General features: G+C 41.9%; 1 protein-coding gene and 1 long non-coding RNA gene across 2 annotated transcripts in view; one reads left to right on the forward strand and one right to left on the reverse strand.

Moving 5' to 3' along the window:
- Positions 1 to 26,151, forward strand: part of ELAPOR1 (endosome-lysosome associated apoptosis and autophagy regulator 1) — a 344,279-nt gene that overhangs the window by 229,512 nt on the left and 88,616 nt on the right. Inside the window, exons 4-13 of the mRNA XM_069238875.1 lie at positions 84 to 231; positions 3,737 to 3,817; positions 5,755 to 5,860; positions 6,658 to 6,807; positions 11,943 to 12,031; positions 15,894 to 16,071; positions 17,569 to 17,697; positions 20,206 to 20,296; positions 21,272 to 21,377; positions 25,888 to 26,025. Coding sequence (XP_069094976.1) covers positions 84 to 231; positions 3,737 to 3,817; positions 5,755 to 5,860; positions 6,658 to 6,807; positions 11,943 to 12,031; positions 15,894 to 16,071; positions 17,569 to 17,697; positions 20,206 to 20,296; positions 21,272 to 21,377; positions 25,888 to 26,025 — 1,216 coding nt within the window. The remainder of the gene's footprint in view (positions 1 to 83; positions 232 to 3,736; positions 3,818 to 5,754; positions 5,861 to 6,657; positions 6,808 to 11,942; positions 12,032 to 15,893; positions 16,072 to 17,568; positions 17,698 to 20,205; positions 20,297 to 21,271; positions 21,378 to 25,887; positions 26,026 to 26,151) is intronic.
- The window catches only part of LOC138300041 (uncharacterized), a 195,289-nt gene that overhangs the window by 35,701 nt on the left and 133,437 nt on the right, over positions 1 to 26,151 (reverse strand). The window lies entirely within an intron of this gene.

The raw sequence follows: 26,151 nt of genomic DNA on the forward strand, positions 1-26,151 counted from the left end.
GCAAGGAGGCATGTCAGCATTGTGAAAGCAAACACTGTGTGTGCTGCCAATCAGTCATTCACTTTACTCTTTTCTTGTTTCAGATCCACTTGGTCCCCCTTAGGTGAATACATTGCTTCTAACACTGATGAATGCACCGCCACCCTGATGTATGCCATCAACCTCAAGCAGGCAGGCGGCGTCTCCTTCGAATACTACTATCCAGATGGTGGCATCGCCTTTGAATTCTTTGTGAGTACCAGTCAGTTCTTTAACATTGGTCTCTTGTTTTGCTCCTCAGTGTAATATGTTATTTATATTGGTTTGCATTGTAATGTAGCATTTATACAGCACTTCATACCCTTGAGAAGGTCACTCACTGCTCTGATTTGCCTCCGGCTTGTGAACATTGGAGTGCATGGTTGACATGTGTGTTGGTTATAGAGTCCATTGGAAGCATTTACATTGCACCTGTATAGTGTGTATTATTTCAATATGATATACAATATCACTTGTAACAAAGTTAAAAGCAACAAATAAGGTACATCACATCTTCAACATCCTCCTCTAGGTAATCACCCCACCTAGGCATTTTGAAGGATTTCCTGTAGTCCTTTTTCCTTCTGACAGTAAGAGTGTGCCAGGGAAGTCCCATATTAAGACGAGGAAGAGGATCCAGTGGTGAAGCATGCCACCTCGGTGGGTGAGGGTCCCTTCATATGGGCCTTCCCTGGTGCATGGGAACACTGTCATTGTTTAGGATAGGAACGTCACACTTAAATGTTCGTGTTTCACTTCTTTTTATTCATCACTTGTACTGGCATTTAAAACAGAAGTCTTTTTCACTTTAGAAATATTTTTCACACTTGCCAATTCTTCTTTTTTCAGACATGGCAATTTTTCTCCACTTGAGCTTTCTTCTCCCACCCATTTTTTTTTTCTCTTTTCTTTCTGCATAGTTTGATGGAATGCACAACAGGCCACACCAGCTACAATTGTATGCTGAATGCAAGAGGACATTTACTGAGAAAATGATAGCATGTTGGAGAACTATCTATCATTTTACCCCCATACGTAACTTCTGTACTCTTAGTTCTGTAGGACTTTATATGACTCTTGTGCTTCATTATTGGAACTATTTGAGGTTCTCATACATCACTCATACTTTGTAACATCACCGCTTTCACACACTTTCCAGACATTGCTGCCTTCCTGACAATAATCAAAATGTCTTTCAGTTCTGAGTCCCCATTCACCCATAAATATTCTTGTATAGCTGAGTCACATGAATACATAACAAATTGGTATTGAGTTCGTTCCTCCTGTAGACCACCCAATTTACAATCAAGAGATAATGTCCTTAAGGCAGAAACATATTCGTCTATAGGTTCCCTAACATCTTGTTTATCTCACAGTGCCAGTACTTTGGCATCAAAGTGAGAAGCACGATCTGCAATTGCCTTATCAAAGACATTGATATCTCTTGTTATCCCTTCTGGCGCCAATGATTGTAAAAGCTCTGCAGACATAACCATTTAATATCCATTTCTTCATCAATGGCTGCATATAGTTCAAAAAGTACTCATTCCAGATTGACCAATTCATGCACGATTCTCCAGCCGCTGGCCAGAAAACCTGTGCTTTGCTGATCGAAAATTGTGTGCACTCATGAAGTTGCAACAGTGTCCACTCTTCACCAAAAGTAGGACTACTTCACTGTTCTTGGACAAACTTGTGAAACCCATGAATGAGTAGAAGTATGTGCTTTAATTGTACTATGAAAACATGCTGTTGATTGATTCCAAGTTTGTTATGGAAATGTGTTGTCAATATTACTTTCTAATGTTTATACACTACACTATTAGCTGTATGAATCCACAATAAGGCCAGTTCCTTTTAGGGCTTTTACATAAAGGACACACTTTAAATACTGCAGTTAAGTGCACCCCGCTACATAGGATTACTTCTGATGTTTCTTGAAGAACGTTAGTGGAGAGTCCCTTATTACACATAATCCAAGGCTTTTGGGCCATTTAAAAAAGCGGCACATTGGGTAACAGAACATTACCTTTGGACAGGTTCTCTCCATGTAATAGACTGCACCACGATAAAACGATATGCACTCCAGTCAAAGAGAGGTCTTGTGACAAGCGCACTTAGAAGTGCGTGATGGTAGTGCATGAGCGGAGGTTGCTCGTGGTTCCAACGGTTAATACTCCAAGAAAAGAGTAGGTTTGAAATCCAGAAGCTTTCTCTTCAAAGTCGCTCCTCTAATTTATTGCGCCACACAACACAAATCCAGAGAGGCTGGGCCCAAGAGCGTGTTCTGAGCTTCCACGTTGAATGGGCTTCAAGGCTGTTTAGATTCTTGCTCCAGGTTAAGTTGGTGGTCACACAACACTTGTTATGTTAATGAATACACTTAAGCTTAAAGGTTCAATACATTACGTTTTGTTCCATCATATTAACCTGGAGCCAACGCAATTTATAGGCTCCCCAACTCCGTGCCAGCCAACCACCATCGGATCTCTTCCTCCCAGGAGCTCAAGTGGCTGCTTCCATTCTGGAACAGCTGTCGTGCACAGAACACCTGGCGTGCACAGGATAGCTGTTGTCCACATGTTGAACCAACACAACACTATAATGCCTTTTATGTATTGGTGCACTGGTCAGTGGAGACATAAGCGTGCAAATACAAGATTTGATTTCTAGTCTGGGAGTTCCAAAATGGTTTACTTTCACTCTGTGAACGTACTAACATTGTGTGTGAGAGGATCACATTTAGTGGTCCTACTGGGGGGCGGCAGCTTGGTAGGAGGACTAAATTAGGAACTTTGTTGATATAGTGTACAGTGAGTGCTGGGAGTAAATAAAAAGTGGCATACCGAAATGACAGGGTGGCGATAAATATAGTTTGCTATTTACAGGAGATGTAGAGAACGAATCTGTCATTGGCTTCAGGTTCAAAAAAGCAGAAACAATCAGGAATGATTTATTATAAAAAATGGAATGAGTGGTGTAAATGAGACAGGGAGAGAAACACCGAGAAGCAATGGAGAATGGAAGGTGAGGGCTTAAAGCCCATTAAACATTGAGAGGCATCTTGAGTGATGTCAAGGTGAAGGTCTTGCAAAGTGGCTCAAAGTGATCAGGGAAAGAATGGAAGATGTGCTGTGAAGAATCCTGTTAGCACGTTTCATGTGATGGTAAGACATCAACGGAAGTACCGTTCTAGAGGTATGGCAGGCCTTATCTCTGACATTGCACGTACAAGACTCAGGCTCTAAGCATGTGTTCTGTGGCAGAGAGACACACGAGTGGGCAATCGAAAAATCCATGAAGCGAATGAATGAATAAACACAATGAAAGGTAACTACTACAAGTGGGCAGTATTTGAGGCTAGTGGAGGGGGAGAGGTTCATAATTAACTTCAGAAAATATGCCTTATAACAAAAGCAGAATATAGTTTCAAAAGAGTCTGGTACAGAAACCTAGGAGGTGTAGAATTGAGCAAATAAACATTTAGAGACTTGAAAAGGAGAACTGAGTATTTGACAAACTCTCTCCAGCCCCATTGGTACTGGCCTTCCCAATGCACCAGCCACATACTATTCCAGTTAGAGTATTCAAGTACATTTGTAGATTTCATATGCAAACAGCAGATATGGAATGGAAAGAGTAGGTTTGCCTGGTGTGTTTTTTCTGAATCGCTTCTTGTACACCACACCACACTGATGCTGTATGCTTTGCTCCCTAGGTTCAGAATGACCAGTGCCAGCCAACGGTGGAGGAATCCAGGTGGATGAAAATCACTGAGAATGGATGGGAATACCATCATGTGAGCATTATTTTGTTTTATTCGGGCAGCGCTGATGTAAGTTCGCTTTTCCGGGTGAAATTGTAAGGGAGGCTGTACTGTGAAACCGTGATCCGTGAACAAGCTGCCTGCCTAGACCAAGAAAAAAACTCTTCGTTTGCAGTAAAACAAAAACTGACTACTCCTGATCGCCACATCCCACGCCCCACCCTGAACACAACACACATCAGACAAATTCTGGCCTCTGGGAATTGAGGACTTTAAGATAATAAAACAGAGCCGCCTCTCGAATAAGTACATACTTAGAGCGACCAGCTTGGCTGGGAGGCCTCAGGTGAGAGGTGCATAATGCACACAGGCGGGCATGACACCCCCATATTCAGAGAAGGAGCCCTCTAACAATGACCTAGTGCAGGAGCCCTACTCTGAGTTTCCGATTAAAAGCAAGAGCCGACACCTCGGTGGCACTCCAGAATGTGGCCTTGGGAGAGCAGATTCTGAACAAACAGCCTCAGAACTTAAACCGTAGGCCCTGAAAATTGGAAACTTAAGTCAGGCTCAAAGCAGCACCATACAATTAATGTTACTCATGGGGACACTGGTTTATCCCGCTGTCTCCTGTGAACTGTGGCAGTCCATATCCGATCCCAAAAGCCCCATGCTGAATGATGCAAACAAGGCTTAAAGCAGCACGAATGCTTGACTTAATCTCAGCCACTGCTGATCAATCAGGCCTCATTCCAGTATTTCTTTTTTCACACAAGGAAGATTCTAGCCACATTTGAAGGTGCAGACTCAAATAAAAATATGAACAAGAAAGAGAGTGCAGATTCAGGTGTCATCTTCTTGGAGAGTGGGGTGTTTGAGCTATAATTTCATAATAGTCTTTATCCATTTGGGCAAATTCTCCATTTGCAGTTGGGATCATGTAAGTCTTAAGCCAGTAGTCAGAGCATGCATTATTTGCGTGCTAACATGAGAAGAGCCCTACTTAATGGATAGTGGAACCTGATCAATCAATCAATCAATCAGTCAGTGCTTGTATAGCGCAACTACTCACCGTTAGGGTCTCAAGGCGGTGGGAGGGGTGGGAAGTGTAGCTTTTACCAGTGAGGTGGTCCTTAAAAAAGCCATGTCTTCAGTTCCTTTGTGAAGCTGAGGAGGGAGGTGGTTTGTCTGATGTGGAGATGAAGGGTGTTCCAGGCGGTGGCTGCGAGGTAGGAAAAGGAGCGTCCTCCTGTTCTGGTATTCCTGATGTGGGGTACTTCTGCGAGAGAGAGCTGGGCTAAGTGTGGGGTCCTGTGGGGTATGTGGAGGTTGAGTCGCTGGTTCAGGTAGGCTGGTCCTATTGGTCATATTGGCGTCCTTCCAGCATCCAGTTGAGTGATCCTTGTTTGTCAAGTCCAGGTTGCACACAAACCACATTTGAAATCTGGTACTCAAACACTAATCTCAAAATTGCTCTCCAAATCTGCCATGTTCTGCCTCCAGTTATCCTATAAGGTTATCACATTGGTCGACAGAGCCAATAAACTAAGTCCAGTCTCAAATCTTTGCATATTGCTGTGTATCCTAACTAACTGACTCCTCTTTAAAACATCCATTTTCAAAATGAATTGCTAGTGTTGTGGAAATGACATCACAATCCATGTGAACATGGCTAAGGGAAGGGCACTGAGTGTAAAGCACCAGGAGTGAGCCAGGCTTCCAGAGTAATGTTTACTTTCCATGTCCCTGCCTCAGCTCTCATAACCCATGAAGCCATGGCAAAAGGGAAGCCAGGTGTGACAGGCGCTCCCTCTGGCTGCATTTTATAGGTGACCAGGGCCCCATCTGTACAGCAAGCAGCAGCGGATCTTCCTCGTGCCCGATGTCACTGATTTAATTCCTGTTTGCTGCTAGTGCCACCAAGCAGGACCACTAGGATATATTAATGGTTGTTGGTGTTTCCTTTCAAGTTGGGCCTGACCAGAGGCAATAACGTCCTGTACTGGAGGACTACGGGTTTCTCAGTGGGAATGAAGCCCCCGAAGCCAGTCCTGTTGAGATATATTGGGATTACCGGTAAGTGAGCGTCTTCAGCTTCCATTCCCTGTTCCTTAATCTCTCCCTCTTTACTGCCTTCTCTTCTTTTCTACTCCTTCTGTTCTTTCAGCCCTGTTTGTCTTGCTTTATTACTTCCTGGTTTTCTATTTTCTTTCTGTAGTTTGCTGCTCTTCCTTTTCTGCTGATTTCATTAGAATTAATGTTGTACATTTTCACTCTATGACCTTCCCTCTTTTCCTTATGCCCACTTCGTGCACCATCTTGTGGATGGGTGTAGTATCTTGCTTGGGATCACGTCAAGCTAGATCAGCATTGTCACTGTCTGCAGCACAGACATGAACAGTGACTGCTCCTCCGGCTTTGACGTCCTCTATGTAGTCACCGAATTACCACGTTTTACGCATAGTTTCTTAACCTGTGGCTGCTTATGTTCGCATCTTAACTGTTTTCCTGTCCTGTATGTGAAGCCCAGCTGCTCTCTTAGAAGAGATGTGCGTCTTTCAGTAAGGATTACTCACAGGACATATATTCAAACGATGCCCGTACCACACATAACCTTAGCTCCTAGCATTAAAATGTTGAAAAGAGGCCCCTTGCTTGTTTGAAATGGCATGGTGATGTTTAAATATAAGGGTTTTAAGAGAGGATCGGAGGAAAATGATATTAAGATGTTCCATTCCATGTGATGCTCTCTAGATAAGGGCTGTGTCTCCTAAAGAGGGCATTTTGATAGACAGTTATATGTGTCAGGACAGCAGGGTTCTGATTTGACTTTGGTTCTTCTTTTTTCCTGACCTTTCTGACCCGCCTGCCAGGAGCGGCTTACACGTCAGAATGCTTCCCCTGCAAACCCGGGACCTACACCTCCAAGCGAGGCTCTGGGACCTGCAAGGAGTGCCCTGCGGGCTCCTACTCTTCGAAGGGGGCTACTTCCTGCCAGGAGTGTGACAAAGACAAATACTCAGGTAAGGTTTTTACACACACACACACACACACACACACACACACACACGCACGCACACAGAGCAGGGGAAGATCCCTGTACTATCTCGCACAGAATCATGAATGAAAGAAACTGTCACTTACCCCACCGCACACACATACATACATTACAACACCTTGATTCTACAACAGCTGCCTGTGCGTATCACAACCTTCTAAAAAACATCTTGTGTTAATGTAGCTCATAGTGTGCTAGCATCGGGAGATGCTGCTGTGCTTGATACCTAAATAATCCTTCCCTTTTCTCTCCAGCCCGTTAAACAGTTTATGTTATAGAGTAGTGATATATAATAAGGTGGACTTAATAGTCTTCCTATAAACGGTTGTGCAATCTTTTTGTAAAATATAGCTGTTCTGATTTCAGTATTTGTAATAACTAGTTACAGGTGATTAGTGACTGTGGCACAATTGTATCCCCCAATGCCTCCCTTGCCCTCTCTTTAGCAACCTCACCCAAGGGGGCAGGGAACCCTTTGCAGCTTTCCCCCTTGTCTCCCTGTAGAGAGATGGTCACATGCATCGTGGATGGCCAGTCCACCTTCCGAGGCTCAAACAGATTTCACTGACAGACATTGGTAGAGTCCACATAATCTGTGCGGACCCTAAAAACGAGCTATGACCTCACTAGACACTGGAAAATGCCCACCCCCTTCTCCCTCACACAAGCCATCAAGATAGCTCAGTGAAATGAATGCTCGCTTAGAAACATGGAGGGTTCAGCAAGTCAGGAGTCTGAATCTCTACAAGGCAAGCTCGGCCTCCCAGCTTTCCGGGGTCACTGAACATAAGCACCATGCATTTAGAAAACACTTACTCTATACAGCCCACAGAAACAATGAAAGTGTAGTATGAAATGCTTAAGAAAAAGTTATTGTTGCTACAATAGTAATAAAACATGGCCCTCGGGAAGGCCATCCTCCAAAGAAACGGGAGGGAATGCACTTATGTAGCATAACAAAACCTAACTGTACATTTAAAAGGATATTGCCTGTTATGTTGGAGTTTAATTCCCTGTAAGGCACTTGCTTTCAGGCGTCTGCTTTACATGGTCACAGACCTTCATGGTGACTTTGAATATCTTAGTAATCTACAGTGCTTAGTTTGTGCTCGTTTCCGGTGCTGAGCACCGGCACTAATTTTTGAGGGCCGGGGCTTATTCTTCTGCCTCAAGCATTTGCTGTGAGCAAAAGACACATATGGGAAAGACGGATGAAGGGGAAAACGAACAGGTGTCACAAAGAGAGAAAATAGAAAGCTGCAAGAGTGAGCTGAAGGGGCAGGGAGTGGCTTTATATGGATTAAAGAGGCCAGAGATGGCTTCTGGATTAGCTGCCTCAGTATTCCGTGTTCACACATTTAATTGCAGCAGCCGCGTGTTTGAGGAGGGTTTTCGGCACCGGCACCTTTTTATTTACAAATTAAGCACCGGTAATATAAAGCTGGGGATAGATTATCCAGTGTATAGCAGCAGCAACGGCGGCGGCAGCAAAAACCCTTCTAATGGAATATTGCCTTTATTATTATTATAATTTGACAATTGTTTAGTGTAGTATACAAAATTGTCACAAATATGCCAGCGTTTCCACCTCTATAGGTTCTAGAACTAAAGGAAGCCCCCAGGACTCTTAATCTTTACACAGGCTTGTCTTGTATACCCAAGGTGTTTCTAGTCTGTGAAAATTGTTGTGATCTTTGCAATACATGACAGCTTTCATTGTGTTTTAAAATAGAAGCCTCAATGTTAGATAATCACAGACAGGAAGAAGGCCTGGTCTTGATTATACATGGTCAGTTTTATTACACAGTATTTGCATTGTTCATCTAAACATACTACAACTGGAAAAGTATTATGTATGTATGTGGTACTTGTATAGAATAAACCTAAACAAAAGGTAGTGGAGTGCTGTCCAGGGTCAAAGCCAAGGATACAGGTCAAATGTGAGATGGATTGTTACTTTATCATGATGCAGTGGTTTAAAGACTTGTGTCTTCAGCTCTTTCCTAATTGGAGCAGGGTTGTGGCAGTCCACGATTATCGTTCCAGATCTTGGGGTACCTAAATGGAGATTACATTTTGCCTCGTTTTTCTCCTTTCTGCACTTCTTTGTCTCCAGTCTGATATTCTTTCTGGCTGTGGGTGTGCCAAGAACCACTTGAGGTGGTGAGCCTATCTGCAGGTGAGATGCTTGTGATGGTTTTGTAGGTGACGGAGCTGGTTTCACTGATGGTGCAGGCCAGTAAGGGGAGTCAGGGGAGTTGTCTCAGGGTAGGGTGATGTGGCCACATTTCTCCAAGGCCTTTGATGAGGAATGCTGTGGCGTGCCCCCAAGAGCGGTTAATTGTGGAGTCAGTGTGGATTCTGGGACAGTGATTAGCAGGACATTGCCAACGTCCAGATGGAAGAGCATGGAGCTGGGTCTGCAGTTCTGGAGTCGCAGTCTGCGAGGAAAGGTTTTGCTTTCTTCATTAGAAAAAACTGGTACTAGGCCAGATTTGTTTTCTTAGCAGTGTGTTCCTTGAGGCGAGACCAGTGTTCACGTCATAAAAAGTACCTCAGGCACGCCCTCAGGATTGACATGTCCGTCATGGGAACACACCACAAATGGCAAGGGAAGCCTCCCTATAATGTTTGCCCAAGGACTTTGCAGACAATGCAATATATATCTGGCACTGGTGCACGGACGCCCCAGCTGTCAAGCGGTTAATATTTGGATTCTGAAAAATAAGAGCCTAATTTGGATCTTGGCGGAGGGGACTACTCCGTCACAAACGGGACTGATATCCCGCCTGCCATATTACGATCCCATTATATCCTATGGGGATTGTAATATGGCAGACGGGCTACATTTGTGATGGAGTATTCCATTCGCCAAGATCTAAATCAGGACCTAAGATAGCACTAAAATTGGCAGAGTGCTGCTTCATGATTTTTTCTTTTAGGTACAGTTTTTCATTTTCTAAGAACCTTCTAAATGTTGTGGTGCTCTGGTATGGTATTCCATATTGTGAGACCTAACAAATGACCTTAGAGCGAGGGACAAAGAAATGGCATTCAATAGGAATTCATTTCTTACTACCAATCCTTTCAGCTAAAAGCATACTAACATTTACCTTTCCCTTTTCTATCTGGACTGTGACAGCACTCTCCACCTAACTAGCTTTTATTGTAGACTTTTGCACTAAGCAGAAGTTGGTAGCCTGTCTTTTTCTGAATCATTGCCATAGTTACAATATGTTTTACCAATGAAAATACTACAGAGATGTTCAGTGGTAAAACTGGTGAAATTTACCCTCAGTGATCTTTGCAGTTTCTTATGAGAAACTCAATGACTTTTGGAAATTCAATTACTGTGGGGCCGATCCAAATGTGGGCTGTCGGTCCGTCCTCTGAACGTAAATTACTTCATCCAGGTGGCAAATTTTGAAATGTCCGCCGGCCTGGAAGATATTTTAAGCATTGACACGAACTGCTGTTAAGGCCGTTCCTGCCAGTGCATTGTGACTTTGCCAGATGACTCAGTCAGACATGACAGAACCATCGTCAAATAGTCTTGGTGGAGAGAGAACTCAGTTGCAGAGTTCCTCCTCTGTCAATAATTAAATCAGACTCTATATCCTAAGTCATGTTCATTGCCTCTCAAATGATCAACTTCTGGAAGTGCCCCGATACTTAAAGTTCAAATGGCTGGCAGTGCATTCTCAGTGCAGGTGTCTATTAATGGAGCGATCTGCCTTTGTTGATTGGAGCCATAGAGGACCCTACATTGTTTAGGAAGTCGCTAGATATTACATCGTAGATCCACCTCAACACTGATCTATTTCATTAGTTTTGTTTACCCACTAACTTCAACACCTCTGCCATGTGCCTTTTCAAAAATGTTGAATGTGATATCGTACATAACATGTTATATCCCAAGTGGCTGTGCTTGTTGCTAGGGATGTGCAAAATGCACATCATTTGTCACTTAGAGCTGCTTTTTAGTGTGAATTGTGTCTTTACATCAATTTTTGATGCGAGAGACTAATTTTGCGCTAAAACAATTTTGCAAAAAAAGCATACTGCTCACATTCTGTTGTTTCAATGCACGTGTGGTGAATTTGTGCTGCGAATGGAACGCTCGTAGTCATTTTTTACCAAGAATGATGCATAATTATGCAAGCGGGTGAAATGGTGCAATTTCGCGAAACAACCTGCCATTTAGGCTTCCATACATACTTCAACCAAATAGCACTGGGTTCTGATATGAGAGACACTGCTAAAGAGATCATAGAATACTTAATACCTTTTCTTATAAACACATGATTTTTCCTTCACCGTAGAAGCTTCTATCGTGTGTGGTGCACTACAGGATTGAAAATGGTGAAAAAAGGATAAGACAATAAAGAGTATGAACATTAATTTAGTAGGAGAGAATGTGTCCCTTGATTGTCGTCATACAATAGTTTGAATTTTGGATTATTTTCATTTCATGTAGTGAGTGTTTTACTGTCAAAAGGGACAGTGAGAGCTTGGGTAGAAAGTAAAGTAATATTACTCAAGGGTGGAATATTCAAAGATCAGATAATCGTGACACAATAACAGTTACAAAAAAGTGTGTGTGTGTGTGTGTGTGTGTGTGTGTGTGTGTGTGTGTGTGGTTTTTTTTTTTTTCCAACAAAAGAACCACGGACCATGAACAAGGCTGTGGCCGAAACGCGTTGGTGAAGCTACATTACAAAAATCCTGCAACGTGCACGCTGCACATTGGTATCTGTACTTTTCCTTTGTTGTAGGGATTTTTGCACATATTATTGGGCTGCCGGCACCTCGCACAGACCGCCTTGCACTGTATCTCCCAACACAGCTGGGTAATGTTTGGTGCCTACTATATACAGATTGTGAATTTACGAAGGGACCAGATGTCATCGCCTCACTGTAGGGTTCCTACACATTCTCTCTGTCACCTTTCTTGCACTCTCTGTTCTGCCTAGGAGATTGTGCTATTAACTAAAATTGTGCTTAGATTGCACATAGGTGTTAAAATCGCACAGAATCGTCATAAAATAATGCCAGTTTTCCCAAATCTGTATCTTGAATTGTCTGTGCATTTGGTTGCAGTGGCAGGATCCAGCTCATGTACTGCTCGTCCCCCGTGCACTGAGCAGGATTTTTTCTACACTCATACTCCATGTGATGAAAATGGGGAGGTAAGTTGTAAACTGTTGCATTCCTTGTGCAATGTTGATGTAATTATGTCACTTCCCATGTCAATTATATTTCCAAGGACTGTGAAATGATTTATTTGACCATCATCAATACCCAATTAGGTATACCCACATACACTCAACATGGCTAAAGCATACCCACATACACTCACCCTGTGCAAAAGTATAACCACATATACTCAACTTGTGCAAAGGTATACCCACATACACTCAATGTGTGCAAAAGTAAACCCACAAGCACTCAACCTGTGCTTACTCGTGATTTGGCAGGTGGAAGAAAGTTCTTGTGTTAACGTTTTTCTGCTTGACAAATTGCAAGCTGGTGTCAGGCTTTCTTATATAAAGAGGAGGAATACAGTCCAGTACTTCATGTTCCTACCTTTTTCTCCTATTTCTTGAGGGATTACTTTTTCCTTTTTTAGGTCGAAGCCTACCAGACAGCGTGCCTGTATGGCTGCGATGACATATTGGGGGGGGTTCTGAAAGCTTCCTTAGGACTGCATTCCGTCTATTGCTTACCATTGGTTTTGTGTTTTGTAACTCACATTTCATTTCAATTTACTGACTTTATTTGTTTCAGGCTGCTCAGCATGTCTTCTTCCATTCCATAGAACATAGCCTGTGTACCACCTCTCTGACTGGCTCCTTGCATTCTTCTACGAGTGCTTGGTTTTTGGGAACTGTTTTTTTTCCCTTTTTCGTGAGGCACTCCACAAGAGTACATGTGTTTTCAGTTGTCTCCCTTGAAAGTTAGTTCAGGAAATAGTAAACTTGCAGTATTTCTTAAAAGAGGTTTTCTACCTCCTATCTTTCTGCTTGATGAATTTCGCTTATCGATGCCAATAATCTTGCATGTCTGCGAGGAACAATGTTCTGTCTACAAGGTTGTTTATTATCACCAGTGTTCTCTACTAACAGAATAACCTAAACAAGCATCTTCCTCAATTTCATGCCCATGCCATAGGTGCTGGAAGTAGGGTAGAGGGGGTGCTGAGGCACCCCCAAAATAACCATGTAGAAGTACAGAAGTGAATGAGCAATAAACAGGTCTTTAAAGTTTGTTTCTATCTTGCCACATTAGGTGTGCATTCAAAGACAGAGATCAAATGTTAGGCTCTATCTTCCGATGGAGGCCACTGTTTACTTTTTTCTCTGACTGCAAAGTGAGAGGACTTATGTGACAATCTTGCCAGGTAGTGGGGGTGGGAAATGCTGTAGGATCTTACTTTATCTAGCACACAACAACATCTAAATGCCAGTAAATGAACAGTATAGATGTTTCAGAATATATTGGAATTAGGAAAGCAAAAAGGAAGCACATTTTTTGTGATTCTGAAGTGTTATAGAAACAAATATTTTAATACGATCAAATCAAATCCATACCCAAGGTGATGCCAGTTTCCACACATTATTGTTTGTGCTCTGTATAGTTTTATCAGTAAAACTGAATGTCTGTGCAAATATAATGTGTGGTCTCTAATGGAAGTGCACTACCACACCATGCATAGTCCATCCAGCCCCACTCCACATTAAGTAATGGCACTCCACAACACTTTATGCCACTCGGCTCTATGATGCTTTACTCCACTCTGCTCTATCTGTACCACTCTATGACCCTCCAGTCTACAACTCTCCACTCTGCAACCCTCAATTTTATGCCACCCCCCTCTACTCCACTTTATTTCACTCTGTGCCACTCCACTGTACGTCACATTATTCCATTGTACACCACTCCACTTTACACCACTCCATTCCACTTTGCAACACTATCCTCCACTCTACACCACTCCACTCTTCGACATTCCATTGTATGATACTCCACTCCTCTACACCACTCCACTATACAACACACCAATCCACTCCACTCTACTGAACTCAGTGTTACTTTACATCACTCCACTCTATGACAGGCTACTTAATTTTCATTCTATGCCACTCCCCTCTAGGCCACTCTACTCCAATCCTCTCTAAGACACTCTACTCTCCTCTATGCCACTCCATTCCATTCTACTCCAATCCACAACACTATGACACTCCACTGCACTCTATGCTACTCTCTGCCACTTTACTCCACTTTATGCCACTTCAATCTATGACACTCCACTCTGCGCCACTCCACTCTACGAAAGTCCACTCTATGCCACTCCACTCTATGACAATCCACTCTATGCCACTCCACTCTGAGCCCCTCCACTTTGCTCCACTCTAGCCCACTCCAAATTATGCCACTTTATTCTACAACACTCTATGCCACTCCACTTTATGACACTGTACTCCATGCAACACCCCTCCATTCCTGCCCCCTTTACACCTCTCTATGCCACTCTACAGCACTCTAGTCTATGACATTCCATGCCACTCTACACTACTCAACTCTCACCATTCTACTCCATTACACTCTATTCCACACCACTTTACCCCACTCTACACTCGACTCCACTCCCCTCTATGCCACTCCACGACACTCTGCTTTACTTTACAATACCTCACTCTAAACCACTCCACTCTAGTTCACTCTATGACACTCCACTCTACAACACTCTACTCCGCTCCGTGACACTCTACAACACTATACAATACTTCACAATATGACACTCCACTCTACAACACTGTACTCCACACTATACCACTCCATTCTATGACACTCTACTCCATTCCTGTCTATGACACTTTACTCCACTCTACCCAGCTCCACTCCACTCCACTCTGAAACCCTCCTCCATTCTAGTGTACTCCACTCTATGCCACTCTGTACCACTCCACTCTATGGCACTCTAATCCACTCTACAACACTTCACTCACTCTATGCCACTCCTCTCTATGACACTGTAATCCATTCTATGACATTTCGCTCCACTCTATGCCACTCTAGTCCACTCTGTGCCACTCCACGCCACTTCACTCTCCGCCACTCCACTCTAACACACTCTACTCCATTCTGTGCCACAACACTCTATTCTACTTTACGCCTTTCTTCTCCACTCAGCAACACTCCACTATATACCATCCTACTCCACTCTATGCCACTCCATTTTGCCCCATTCTACTTGACTCTACATTGCTCCACTCTTGGCCACTCTGCAACACTCTATGACATTCCACTCTATGAAACCTTACTCCATGCCACTCTCTTCTATGCCACTAACATTCAGCCATTCCAGTTTACAACATGACAAAAACAGATTTGCAAACCCAATAGCTCTCGCATAAGTATGACCTATTGGCTTGTTATTTTTTAGTTACTGAAGCAAATCAGCTACCGCTGGAAGGTTGTCTGAGAATAACTTCTCACATTTATTTGCAGTTTAACTACCAATATCAAAATGACGACCAGTTTTCAGTCTTCCTCCATACTTTTAGGAGTCTCGATGAAGCCCAAAAATAACTAATACCATTCTGAGCGGATGTCCCCAAATCTTACCATCATCTCAGCTTACTGATAAATCCACAGTTTTGAATCCACTGTGAACATGACTGGCTATGACAATAAGATGGCTTGTTTATGGGATTTCCTTCTGCAAATTATGACTATAGAAATACAATAAATGTACGCATCCTGTTCTAACAGGGCCCATTGTTCATATAAAGACAGACCTACCTGAATCCTTTCTGTTTGCACCCTTTCAGTAACTCTGAACACACCACACACTTAAGCTGTTAACTGGAAACTGCACCAAACAATGTTTATATATAGCTATTATGTTTTTTGATTGTTTGCTAATCATGTCAAGTTTATTGTGCTGTGCTTGGATGCACATTTAGGTGCAGTCCTTCTTTTAAAAAACCTTAAAAGGATATGAACAATAACAGTTATCGCCCACTCTGTCCTCTTTGTCTTTTCAAGACTCAGATGATGTATAAATGGATTGAACCAAAGATCTGCAGCGAAGATGCAAAAGGTGCTGTGAAACTTCCTCCTTCTGGCACCAAAACCCCTTGCCCACCATGCAACCCAGGGTTCCATCCGACCAACACCAGTGTGTGTGAGCCCTGTCCACACGGGTCGTACTCCAATGGATCGGGTAAGTTCCCAGTGTAGGCTGTCAGTAAGAACCACCATGCACATATGACGTGAACTTCTAGGGTGAGAACAGATGGGGGTTTGGATCCCTCTTACCTGAAATACTTTTAAATTATACATCAGCTTTTGGTGAAGAACCTGGAACAAATCTCACCACTAAGGCACCACAGGGCACATACAAGAGACTCTCAATACCACCAGGAATAATGAGTCCCTGATACTGCTGATGAATCAGGAAACGTGTGGCTTAAACACCTTGTTTAACTATTTGTTTTTCCTTGAAGTTCGTTTTTCATTTTGTTTCATTACACTGCAGTGTTCCAGGCAGAATTCACACCATAAAGCATTTTCTTTCAAATCAGCTCCTGCTGTAAGGTTTCCAAAAACACTTTTCTGAGAAGTAAAGCCCAATTCACGCTGTTACTTCAGTGATTCCCTGGCTAAACACAGTGGCCCAATTCACAAACAGCAGTTTGTAATACGTAAAGTAGTACAGCAATACTACTTACTACAAAATGGAGTTCACCAACCTATGAGTAAGGGTACCATTCACAAACTGCATTTTGTTATATGTTTAGTAGTACTCCAGTAGTACTACTAAAGTACTACAAACTGCTGTTGTAAATCTCCACCTCTCCTATTTTTCTATAAGGAGATACTCACACATGTAAGTTTACTACATAGTAATAATAGTTAGAGGGACCAGGTGGTGTGGTGAAAAAATGAGGCGTACCCATTACACAATAAATGGGGTTTAGGGAGGAGCAAGGAGGGGTTCAGGCTAGGCTAAGGAGGGGCTTAGGGAAGGACATGCACCCACCCCCCAAAAGAATCAGCCTACTGCTATTCACAAACTGCACGCCTAAAGTTACTACAGCTAAACAGACCAACAATAGTAAATGTACTCCAGCCCAAAGCTGGGGTAAGTCCAGCAGCACAGGCTGCCAACTAGTGATACTGCAACACTTTCCCAAAGAAAATAATGGAGAATCCCCCATAGAAAATATTTTTAAATGCAATTAAAATAGATAAACTATTTAAAAATATAATTGCATTTATTTTTATTGTTACAAAATATCTCAAAATAAAACATATTTATTATTTTATTTGAAACTATGTTGATAACTTTTTTTAATTAAAAAAATAATGTACGTTTAATATGTATTTAAATATAATTAAATTACGTTTAGTTATTACTATACATCACTATTAATAATTTTTAGTACATTTTATTTTTATATAAAAATCAGAAAAATAGTTTTACTCTAAAATATTTAACACAATTCAAGAAGAGGTATATATTAGCCAACCTAATTTTCTTCCTAGGGAATATGAAATGTCAGTTTGCTATTTCCGAGATTTGTACATGTATGTCTCTTTCTAATTGTATGATTTGTTTAAAAAATGCTGCTAATGTAATGCTAATCTCTAGAATTAAACACATCCTTGACTTGTCTCATAAAAGACTTTTTCAGTAACTCAGCTTGTTATTTCACAGTTTGCATCAAGTGCCCTGCCGGAACCGAACCTGCCCTTGGATATGAGTATAAATGGTGGAACACTCTCCCGACCAACATGCAGACCAATGTCTTCAATTCAGTCAATATGGAGTACAAAGGAATAACTGGTATGTATTCTCCAGCAGTCACAACATATGCACTAACTTTTCTCTCTGAAACCAGTGTCTCTCTCCAAAAGAGACAGTGGTGAGTATGTTCTTAGTCTAAAGCAGTGGTTCCCAACCTGTGGTCCGGGGATCCCTGGGGGTCAGTGAAGCCTCCTCAGGGGGTCCGCGACTGCTTAGAAAATTAAATAATATTAACAGATTTGGTCCCAGCTTTCAGTAATGACTCAGTAGAGGGGTCTCCGGATACTAATAATGATTGAGTAGGGGTCCACAGAAGTCAAAAGGATGGGAACCACTGGTCTAAAGGAGATACTAATTTACTGCTACGCCCCTGTCAAGGCAGCTCACCCATTGGAATAAAAGCCATTTTCAAACTATATTTTTTTAAATTCCTTGATATCGTCTAATTTTAGAACTATCCATAGTAATCCATTTTATAATGAGGGCAGTGTGACACTGTGAGTAGAAAAGGTAAAAAGCTCTCACAATTCATGTTGACATTTAGCTTATAATGACATAAAGTCTATGTTCCTGTGCAAATGAGCAGCTCCATCCTTTCCTGAATGTTGCTGTTGAATGGCCTGCCCTCTTTCCATCATAGCACCATCCAAAAATGTCACTCTTGATATGAATGCATGTTTACATTTTGCAGAGTATGCAAGGGATAAGCTGCACTGCTTGTCCATTATGACTTGTCGACAGCATGTAATATAAGAGACCATCTGTTGTAGATAGGGGACTACTATACTATAACCCCTTCTGGCTCCATTACTACCAAATGCTTTGAAAGCTTCCCTTCTTATTCACTAGTTCCAGCCTATCCAACCTTCCCTCTTTCTTGCAAATTAACTTCTTTCACCTTGATGGTCCCCAAGGGCAGCCTTTCCTGGATTTCACAATGTGTGTAATTTACCACTTTCCCCTGGTATTAAATTTTTTTCGATCACTGGGCATTCTTCTGAAGGTAAAATACACTTGATATCAACACTCTGGCAAGGCTCAGGCAGGAACTCACCCTCATCTGAATGTGTTGCTTCTCCATTGCTGCTTAGAGGATCAACATAAGAGTCTCAGGGTCCATAAGGGGGCGAGAGACACACCTCCTGCTTTGCACCACTTAGTACGCACCCCTTCATAACCTCATGTGCCTATCTGAATATGCTTTGTTTCGGCATTTCTGTTTGCTTACATTGTCTCGCAAAGCTCTGAAGTGATTTCAAGGTGACACATTAGTGCTATATAAACCAGCTAAACTGCAAACAATCCTGTATGGAAGATTGGTGTACGCAATTAAATACCACGGAAACGCAGGTCCTCCTTAATTGAACAGAATGGAGACTGGCTTGTACAATCTCAGGATCCCTCCCCTACTTTCGAGAGAGTAACAAATATAACAAATCTAGGCATATGTGATGATGCTGTGTTGAGTCTCAAATTACAAATTTCTCCTAAAACTTTGGAAGGTCACAGTCCTGCTGTGTTCAGCACCATGCACAGCTAGCAGTGGCAGGGCTGGGCATAGCGTTAGTGGCACCCTGTGCGACAGTCTGTTTCGGCACTCCCCCCTATAACATCCTCATCGGATTCCCTCACTACCATCGGGCACAAAAGCCCCTCATCTCTCCATACCCCCTCTGTCACATACATTTCATTTGTTTTAAAGCACTGGTATTGGCTGGCTTTGCTAATCCACTGAGTTATCCACATAAAATACGGATCTGTGATTTGCACTGTACGCCGCCCTTTGCAGCAGGCATATTAACCCTCTATGCTACTTTATGTTGATTCAAGACTGCCACTAGACAAAACTCTGGCCTCTCTCTCTCGAGCAGGAACATTAATCACAAGTGTTATTGTGACATTTTGTATTGCTGCCTGAAAGCTGGACACACAAGGAACTCTGCAGCAGCCGTTTTTAAATCATAAGTTATTGCTAAACTCAGCCCTCCCTCACCCCCCGTCCAAGGTCAGTGCCCTCCTCCCCAGGTCAGCTCCCAGTGCCGCCACACCAGTCGCACTACCCTAAAGCCTGCCCTGAGCAGTAGGTGCAGTAGTCATTGTCTGGTAGACATTTACAACAGATGAGCAATCGTCCATTAACTAATGGTCAGAATGGCACGTGTTGTTTACCCCTTGTGATCCTAACGCAGCTTATGATGTACAGGAGTACCAGAGAAGACGTTACTAGCAAAACTGATTGATGTGTTTGGGAAGCTTGCGACATACTTTCTATTAAGCTTATGACGTGTTTTATGTTGGAAAAACATTATAGTGAGTTCTAGCTTTTCCATGTAGCTAAAAATGACCGTCGGGCCTTTCTTAGCCATGAGAATAATTAGAATGATGATTGAGTGCCCAAATGTGGACTTCTTCAGTTTGAGAACTTCAGAAATATTCTTTCTTTATAGCGGACTAGTTGTTTTGAATGCTTTCCGTTTTAGATTTTCTTTCAGTATGCAGACCACCTTTTATTTAACTTGACAACGCTTTTTTTTTATTGTCTTCTAGGATGGGAGGTCGCTGGTGACTTCATTTACACTGTGGCTGGTGTCTCCGATAGTGACTTCATAGTGCTGACATTGACGGTCCCTGGATTCAGGTGCGATCACGAATAGTAACCACTAGCCAAAGATTCAAGGATTACACCTCAAGCCTCGGGTGCCCTTTAGTGTTAATACCCAACGACAGCCACAGCTATCACTAGGTTGCTTCTTTGAAACCCTCTGGCCCCCTTTGTGACCGCTGTGATTTAACCAGTCAGATTGCTGTTCTGTGAATTGTTAGCTCCAAGTCCTTGGATCCTCGAATTTTCAATAAAGATTGCTTATTAAAAAAAAAATTTACACGGATAGCCATCGACCTCAAAGTTCAAATGATGTCACCTCTTATGATGTCATCAAAGTGGGATAAACGTACATGCTGTAGCAATATGATAGTATGCTAAATCAGTAGAATTTGTTCAGTGTTTAGTTACCACATTACCACATATTTATCTCATTCCAAACTGCTCAGAATGGGGGTCTGAGTGTGAGACTTACCATTCTATATGATCTAGCTGATCTCAGAATATCCCTGCAGGTGTTGCACTCTGAATATCGATCCCAGAATATCAATGGGATAGACTATCATGGACAAAATATCGACAGGTAAGTAAGTCTAGATGTTCTATTACTAACTCCACATATTGGTACCTATGCAGTACATACATTTTCAAGACATGCAGATGTGGAGTTAGGCATAGGAAATCTATACTCCCCTATATGCACTTACCTTTTGATATTTTTTCCTTTGATAATCTGTCCTCTATAGTCTAGGGGTCGAAATTTACCAGTACAATCAACCTGCAGGAGTCACTATATATCGTATTGTTGCTTCTGTCCTTCCATTTCACTTTTTCTATCCACATTTTAAAAGTTTGCCTTCGAAAGATATAATACAATTTATTTTAATTATTTTTCTACTCTGTGTCACTGGAAGCTCCTTTTGTATTTGATGAGAAGAGGCGGGCATTTCAGTGGCCCAGACACAACCCACTCTCCCAGGAATGGTTCTGACATTGTCTTTGCTTTCACAGCCCCCCTCTGTCCGTGACGCAGGACTTGGAGAATAAAGAAGTAGGCCGCGTCACCTTTGTGTTCGAGACCATCTGCACCGTAAACTGTGAGCTCTACTTCATGATGGTGCGTATACCCTGATTCTGCCCTTTGTACTCTTCCTGATGCTGAGGCAGTGGTCTTTCAGCCAATGGGTATCCTGAATATTAGCCTCTGGCAGAGTCTAGATCTTATCAGGAATCCATTTGCTGCTGATGAGTATTCACCTGGTAGACTGAGAGATGCAGGAATGGACAGCCTTTAATGCTCAAATAGAGAAGCCTAAACAGGAGGAAGTTACAAAGTTATAAACCTTGTCACATACACACTATATTTCTGTCACTTTCTCCCCTCTAACTCTCTTGCATTGCTCTCTTATTGGTGATTTGGGAGGACAGTGACCACATTCATATGGCACTGGTGAATAATTGAAGGGGAAAACAGGCAATTAATTGCTAAGTGGCTTAAGTGTAAAATGTCAAATGTGTTATTAGTCCGTCTAGCAATCAGTTTGCCTCCTTTGATGGCATTGATGCACAATGTTCAGATTTGATCTAAACTCACCGACCCAACTGTTTGACATAGGTAGACTTTTTATTTGTAGGATCGTGTTAACCAGGAAACTGAGACTGTGGGGGTTATTCTAACTTTGGAGGAGTGTTAATCTGTCCCAAAAGTGACGGTAAAGTGACGGATATACCACCAGCCGTATTACGAGTTCCATAGGATATAATGGACTCTTAATACGGCTGGTGGTAAATCCGTCACTTTTCCGTCACTTTTGGGACGGATTAACACCTCCTCCAAAGTTAGAATAACCCCCAGTCTCTGTCGATTACCGAGGCAAACCTGGATAGTGCTAAATAACAGTTGAACATTACACTATTCAAGGTAGTGCATTGGGATTTTGAAAAAATACAGTCATTGATTTCCAATGCTCTAATCATTGTGGCCTAGATGGCAGTTATGGAGAAGAAATGTGTGTTTTTTTAAAGTTAGAAGCAGGGCACTAGCGCATCACACGCTTTGTAAATCTTACCTGGTTATCTGATCCTTGTAGTCAGGCACGTGTAAGGGACTGGATGCTGTGAAAATCTGTCAGGAAGGCCCTCGGAAAGGCAACTCCTCCCAGTAACCACGGTGCCACCCTGCACATAATACTCCACGAGAAAGGTGCCAGGGGTCTCCATAACACTGTCCTTGTTATGAGGAAAAAGGTACAAGGGCAAAAACCTCTTTGGCAACCATGTAGATCCATATTAAGAATAATAAAGATGCTGAAGGCACCAAGGTCTCCCTTACATCATGGAAGGGAAAAGAAAAGGTGTGTTTTCTCCAGAATTAAAATCCAGGTCAAAATCAGAAGCAAATGGCCATTGAACACAACACACAATAAGGGAGCAAATGTGTTGCAATGCTTTCGTCACTCATGAATTCTCCCTTATGTATAGTTTAAAGATGAACTAAGATCGCACGAAAAGACACAACTTTAGTTTAATTGGGAACCTTAAGCGGCAATCCCTGAACAATCAACTACCTTAGAAAGGCTTTTCTGTGCTTCTTTTTTCCAACTTGTAGCATTGACAAGGCAGACAAAGATAAATCCTAGTTCTGACATATTTCCTCTGCAGGCTTGGAGTCCAGCCTCTGCCCTTCCATTCTGAAGCTCCATGCAAGCCACAGAGCAGAGTTTCAGATCCTCGCAACCACAGAAATGCCAGTGTGGTCTACGCCTCAATGATATCCAGCCCTAAGGAATAATATTCTTGGTGGCTCAGTAGAGCTCAGTGAACATTCCAGACCCTTAATTTTTACTACCTTTCTCCTCTTCCATTCTCGAAGTAATTGGCAGTGCAAACAAATGTCTGTTCTTATTCAAAGAGAAGATCAAATATATGGAAGCCAATGCACTCCTGTGCTCTTCTCCCTCTCAGAAGGTGAGTGGACTTTTCCTAAACTTTTCAGAAGTCGTTCAGGACAAGTCTGAATCTTATGCCCTAGATTACCGTAATATAGACATAAGCCAACCTTCTGCCAGCGTTCCTTTTCATTCTGCTTCACAGGGTGCATAGTTGCCCCTAGTTATCTAGGTTCTTACTGAGGCAGCGGGCTCAATGGAAAATTACGTCAACCAAATGAAGAAACTCTGGTAAAGTTCAAATAACTTCCTTGTATAACTTCCTTGTGACTTCCTTCTTTCCTTCTGTCTTTCATGTAATCGATGATTCAGAATGTGAAGTAAAACACTGCAAACAAACCGATTTGCCCTTAATATCTTCTTTCATACCTTATTAAAAAAAGAGTCATTTGGAATGTTTCAACCCAAGTAGGTTCAGCTGCTAAGTGACAAAATAGGGTCACAGAAGGCCATACATCTATTCTGCCTTGCTAAATATCTTACAATGTTTCCTCAGCAGAATACTCCAAATCATGATGTTCAAACTTCTTCTGAAATGTACGTAAATGGGTATCATAAGTCTTTAAACAGGCATCCATAGTCATTAACTAGGGGAGTTGCCCAGGTCAAAGCAGAATTAGTAGGATAACCAATCTGTAACCCACTTTTACTTGATCTTGATCGAACTGTGCTGGTTAAAAAGCAAAATGCTTAACTTTACAGGGTCCCAGAAAACAGCGGGGCACTTATAACAATATGCTAGGATATCTGTTGACCTTAATACTAAGGTCTGCCTTGAAGTCGAATTTTCAGATGCTTAGCTCTCGCAGCTCTTTTGATAGGTCATTTGAAAGATTCATAGTGTGAGCAAATCTGAGGAGCTGTTGGCTTTGCAATCTGTTAAGAACTGGATGCTGTAAAGTTCAGTATGCTAGTCTTCTTAATTTCATGAGGAAAGGGTGATTCTTCCCAGTGGCCACAGTGCCACTCTGCACTTAATTGTAAATGTCGAAAGGTGTCATGTGTTGCCTTAAGATGGTATTGTTTTGGAAGAAAAAGCCACAATGGCAACAACCCTTCTGGATAGATGATTTACGCAGAAGATAAAAAAGGAGCCAAACTCTGTCATCAGGGAACGAAAAAGAGCCAAGCAAGATCTTTACTGATGAAAATCCAAAGGGAAATCTTACTGGAAGGAGCAACAATCAGGGACATAAATACAAGCAAATTTGCAAAGAATGAGATGAAAAATAAGTGAGCAAATGCCTTGTGATACATCCATCACTCGTTAATGCCTCGTTTACATGTTATGATTCAAAAAGGAGCTGACATTACAGGATAATACTCAACTTCATCTTGAATTGAGAACATCAGGCTGAAATCCCTGCATAGACTACCAACTTGGGAAGTGCTCTTCATAAGGCTTAGTCACACCTCTTTCTTCCAGGCAGTGGAGTTGACAAGTCACACTAAGAAGAAACACAAGTTCTGGTGTCTTTCCTCTGATGCAGGGCTGTGCAGTACAGATGCTGGCCTTCCCTGCTAATGCTCCGCGAAAGTTGTGAGCATACTTCTGAGAGTATAATTACATTGTTTCTGCATCAGGATGTAGTATGTTTTTCCTTTCCATTGTTTACCTTTTTTATTTTATTTAATTAACCTGTGTTTTCTCGTTATAAGTATTCAAAGCCAATAATGACCTATCTTTGCACCGACAGGAATCATATTTACATAACACGTGCATTAGAGCTAAAAAAACACCTGTGTTGTTCTAGTAAAATTATAAATAGAGATTATATGTTTTTTTAATTATTGGAGGGATATAGATGCCATGTTTAGCTGGTGTTATTTATTCTTTTCATTTTAGTCACGCATACTTACAACAACAAAATAAAAATGTAACTGTCGTACCAACTGCCTAAGGCCTGACCTATTGCCTTTGCGAATGCTTTTTATGACAGAGTTCACCCCATTCTGTGGTGTCCCTGAATATTATTCAGATTTTTTGTCACCCTTTCATTTCCTGTGTTTATTTTACTTTAACCAGTTGATGAAGAGCAGAGTGAATGACTAAATATGGCGAACCTTTTTATTCTCTCAAAATCTTGCAGATTGGTACAAAAATAACTTTGTTTTCTGTGACACTAACGTGAAGGCTTCCAAAGATTATTATAGGCTCTCGTCTCATCCCTCAACGCAAACACACATATATATAATTGTAAAGAAAATAGTTGTTACTTTGATTGTGGACAGGGAAATTAAAAAATAGGATGTTCAAAAGGGCAAAAGGGGCGTGTGCTATCTGCTGCCTATCTGCAACCCTGTGTGTTAAGATTCTATATTGCAGTGTTGATGGTTTTTATTCATCCTTTTGGCCCATGTAAGTCAGATTATTGTGGTCAAAACTGAACATCTCAATTGCTATCTTGTTTTTATAAGAAATTAATATAGGTAGGGGAGACATGCCACTTCTAGCCCATCTTGTTGGTGCAGGGGGATTGGCTATATTCATTAGCCAACATCCTCAGAAATGTAATATTTCTCAAGCTAAGTGGACCTTTTTCCTAAGTCCCGTACATTGTCCTTAATGGATATAACCAATGACGCACAACTGTAGAATGTGTATTTTAAATAAAAGGTGGATAAGTGTGGAAAGAAGAACCAAATTCATTATTTTTTTCTCCTCTTGTTTTCTTTCAGGGCAAAAATGACATGAAAAAAACAGTCATTGAAACCTGGAGTGGTTCAAAGGGAAAACAGTCATACACATATAGAATTGAGCAGAATGCCACAACAACCTTCGGGTGGGCCTTCCAAAGGGCATCCACACATGACACGGTAAGACGTTCACTCATGCTTCCCAAAGATCTGCCTCCTATGATATGGTATTTCTGTCACCCGGGCGCTCTATAAGACAGCTGCCCATACTACTGGCATACCCTTACCCAGGCATTATACATAGTA

This window comes from Pleurodeles waltl, chromosome 6 (genome assembly GCF_031143425.1).
Source record: "Pleurodeles waltl isolate 20211129_DDA chromosome 6, aPleWal1.hap1.20221129, whole genome shotgun sequence".
Taxonomy (NCBI): Eukaryota; Metazoa; Chordata; class Amphibia; order Caudata; family Salamandridae; genus Pleurodeles; species Pleurodeles waltl.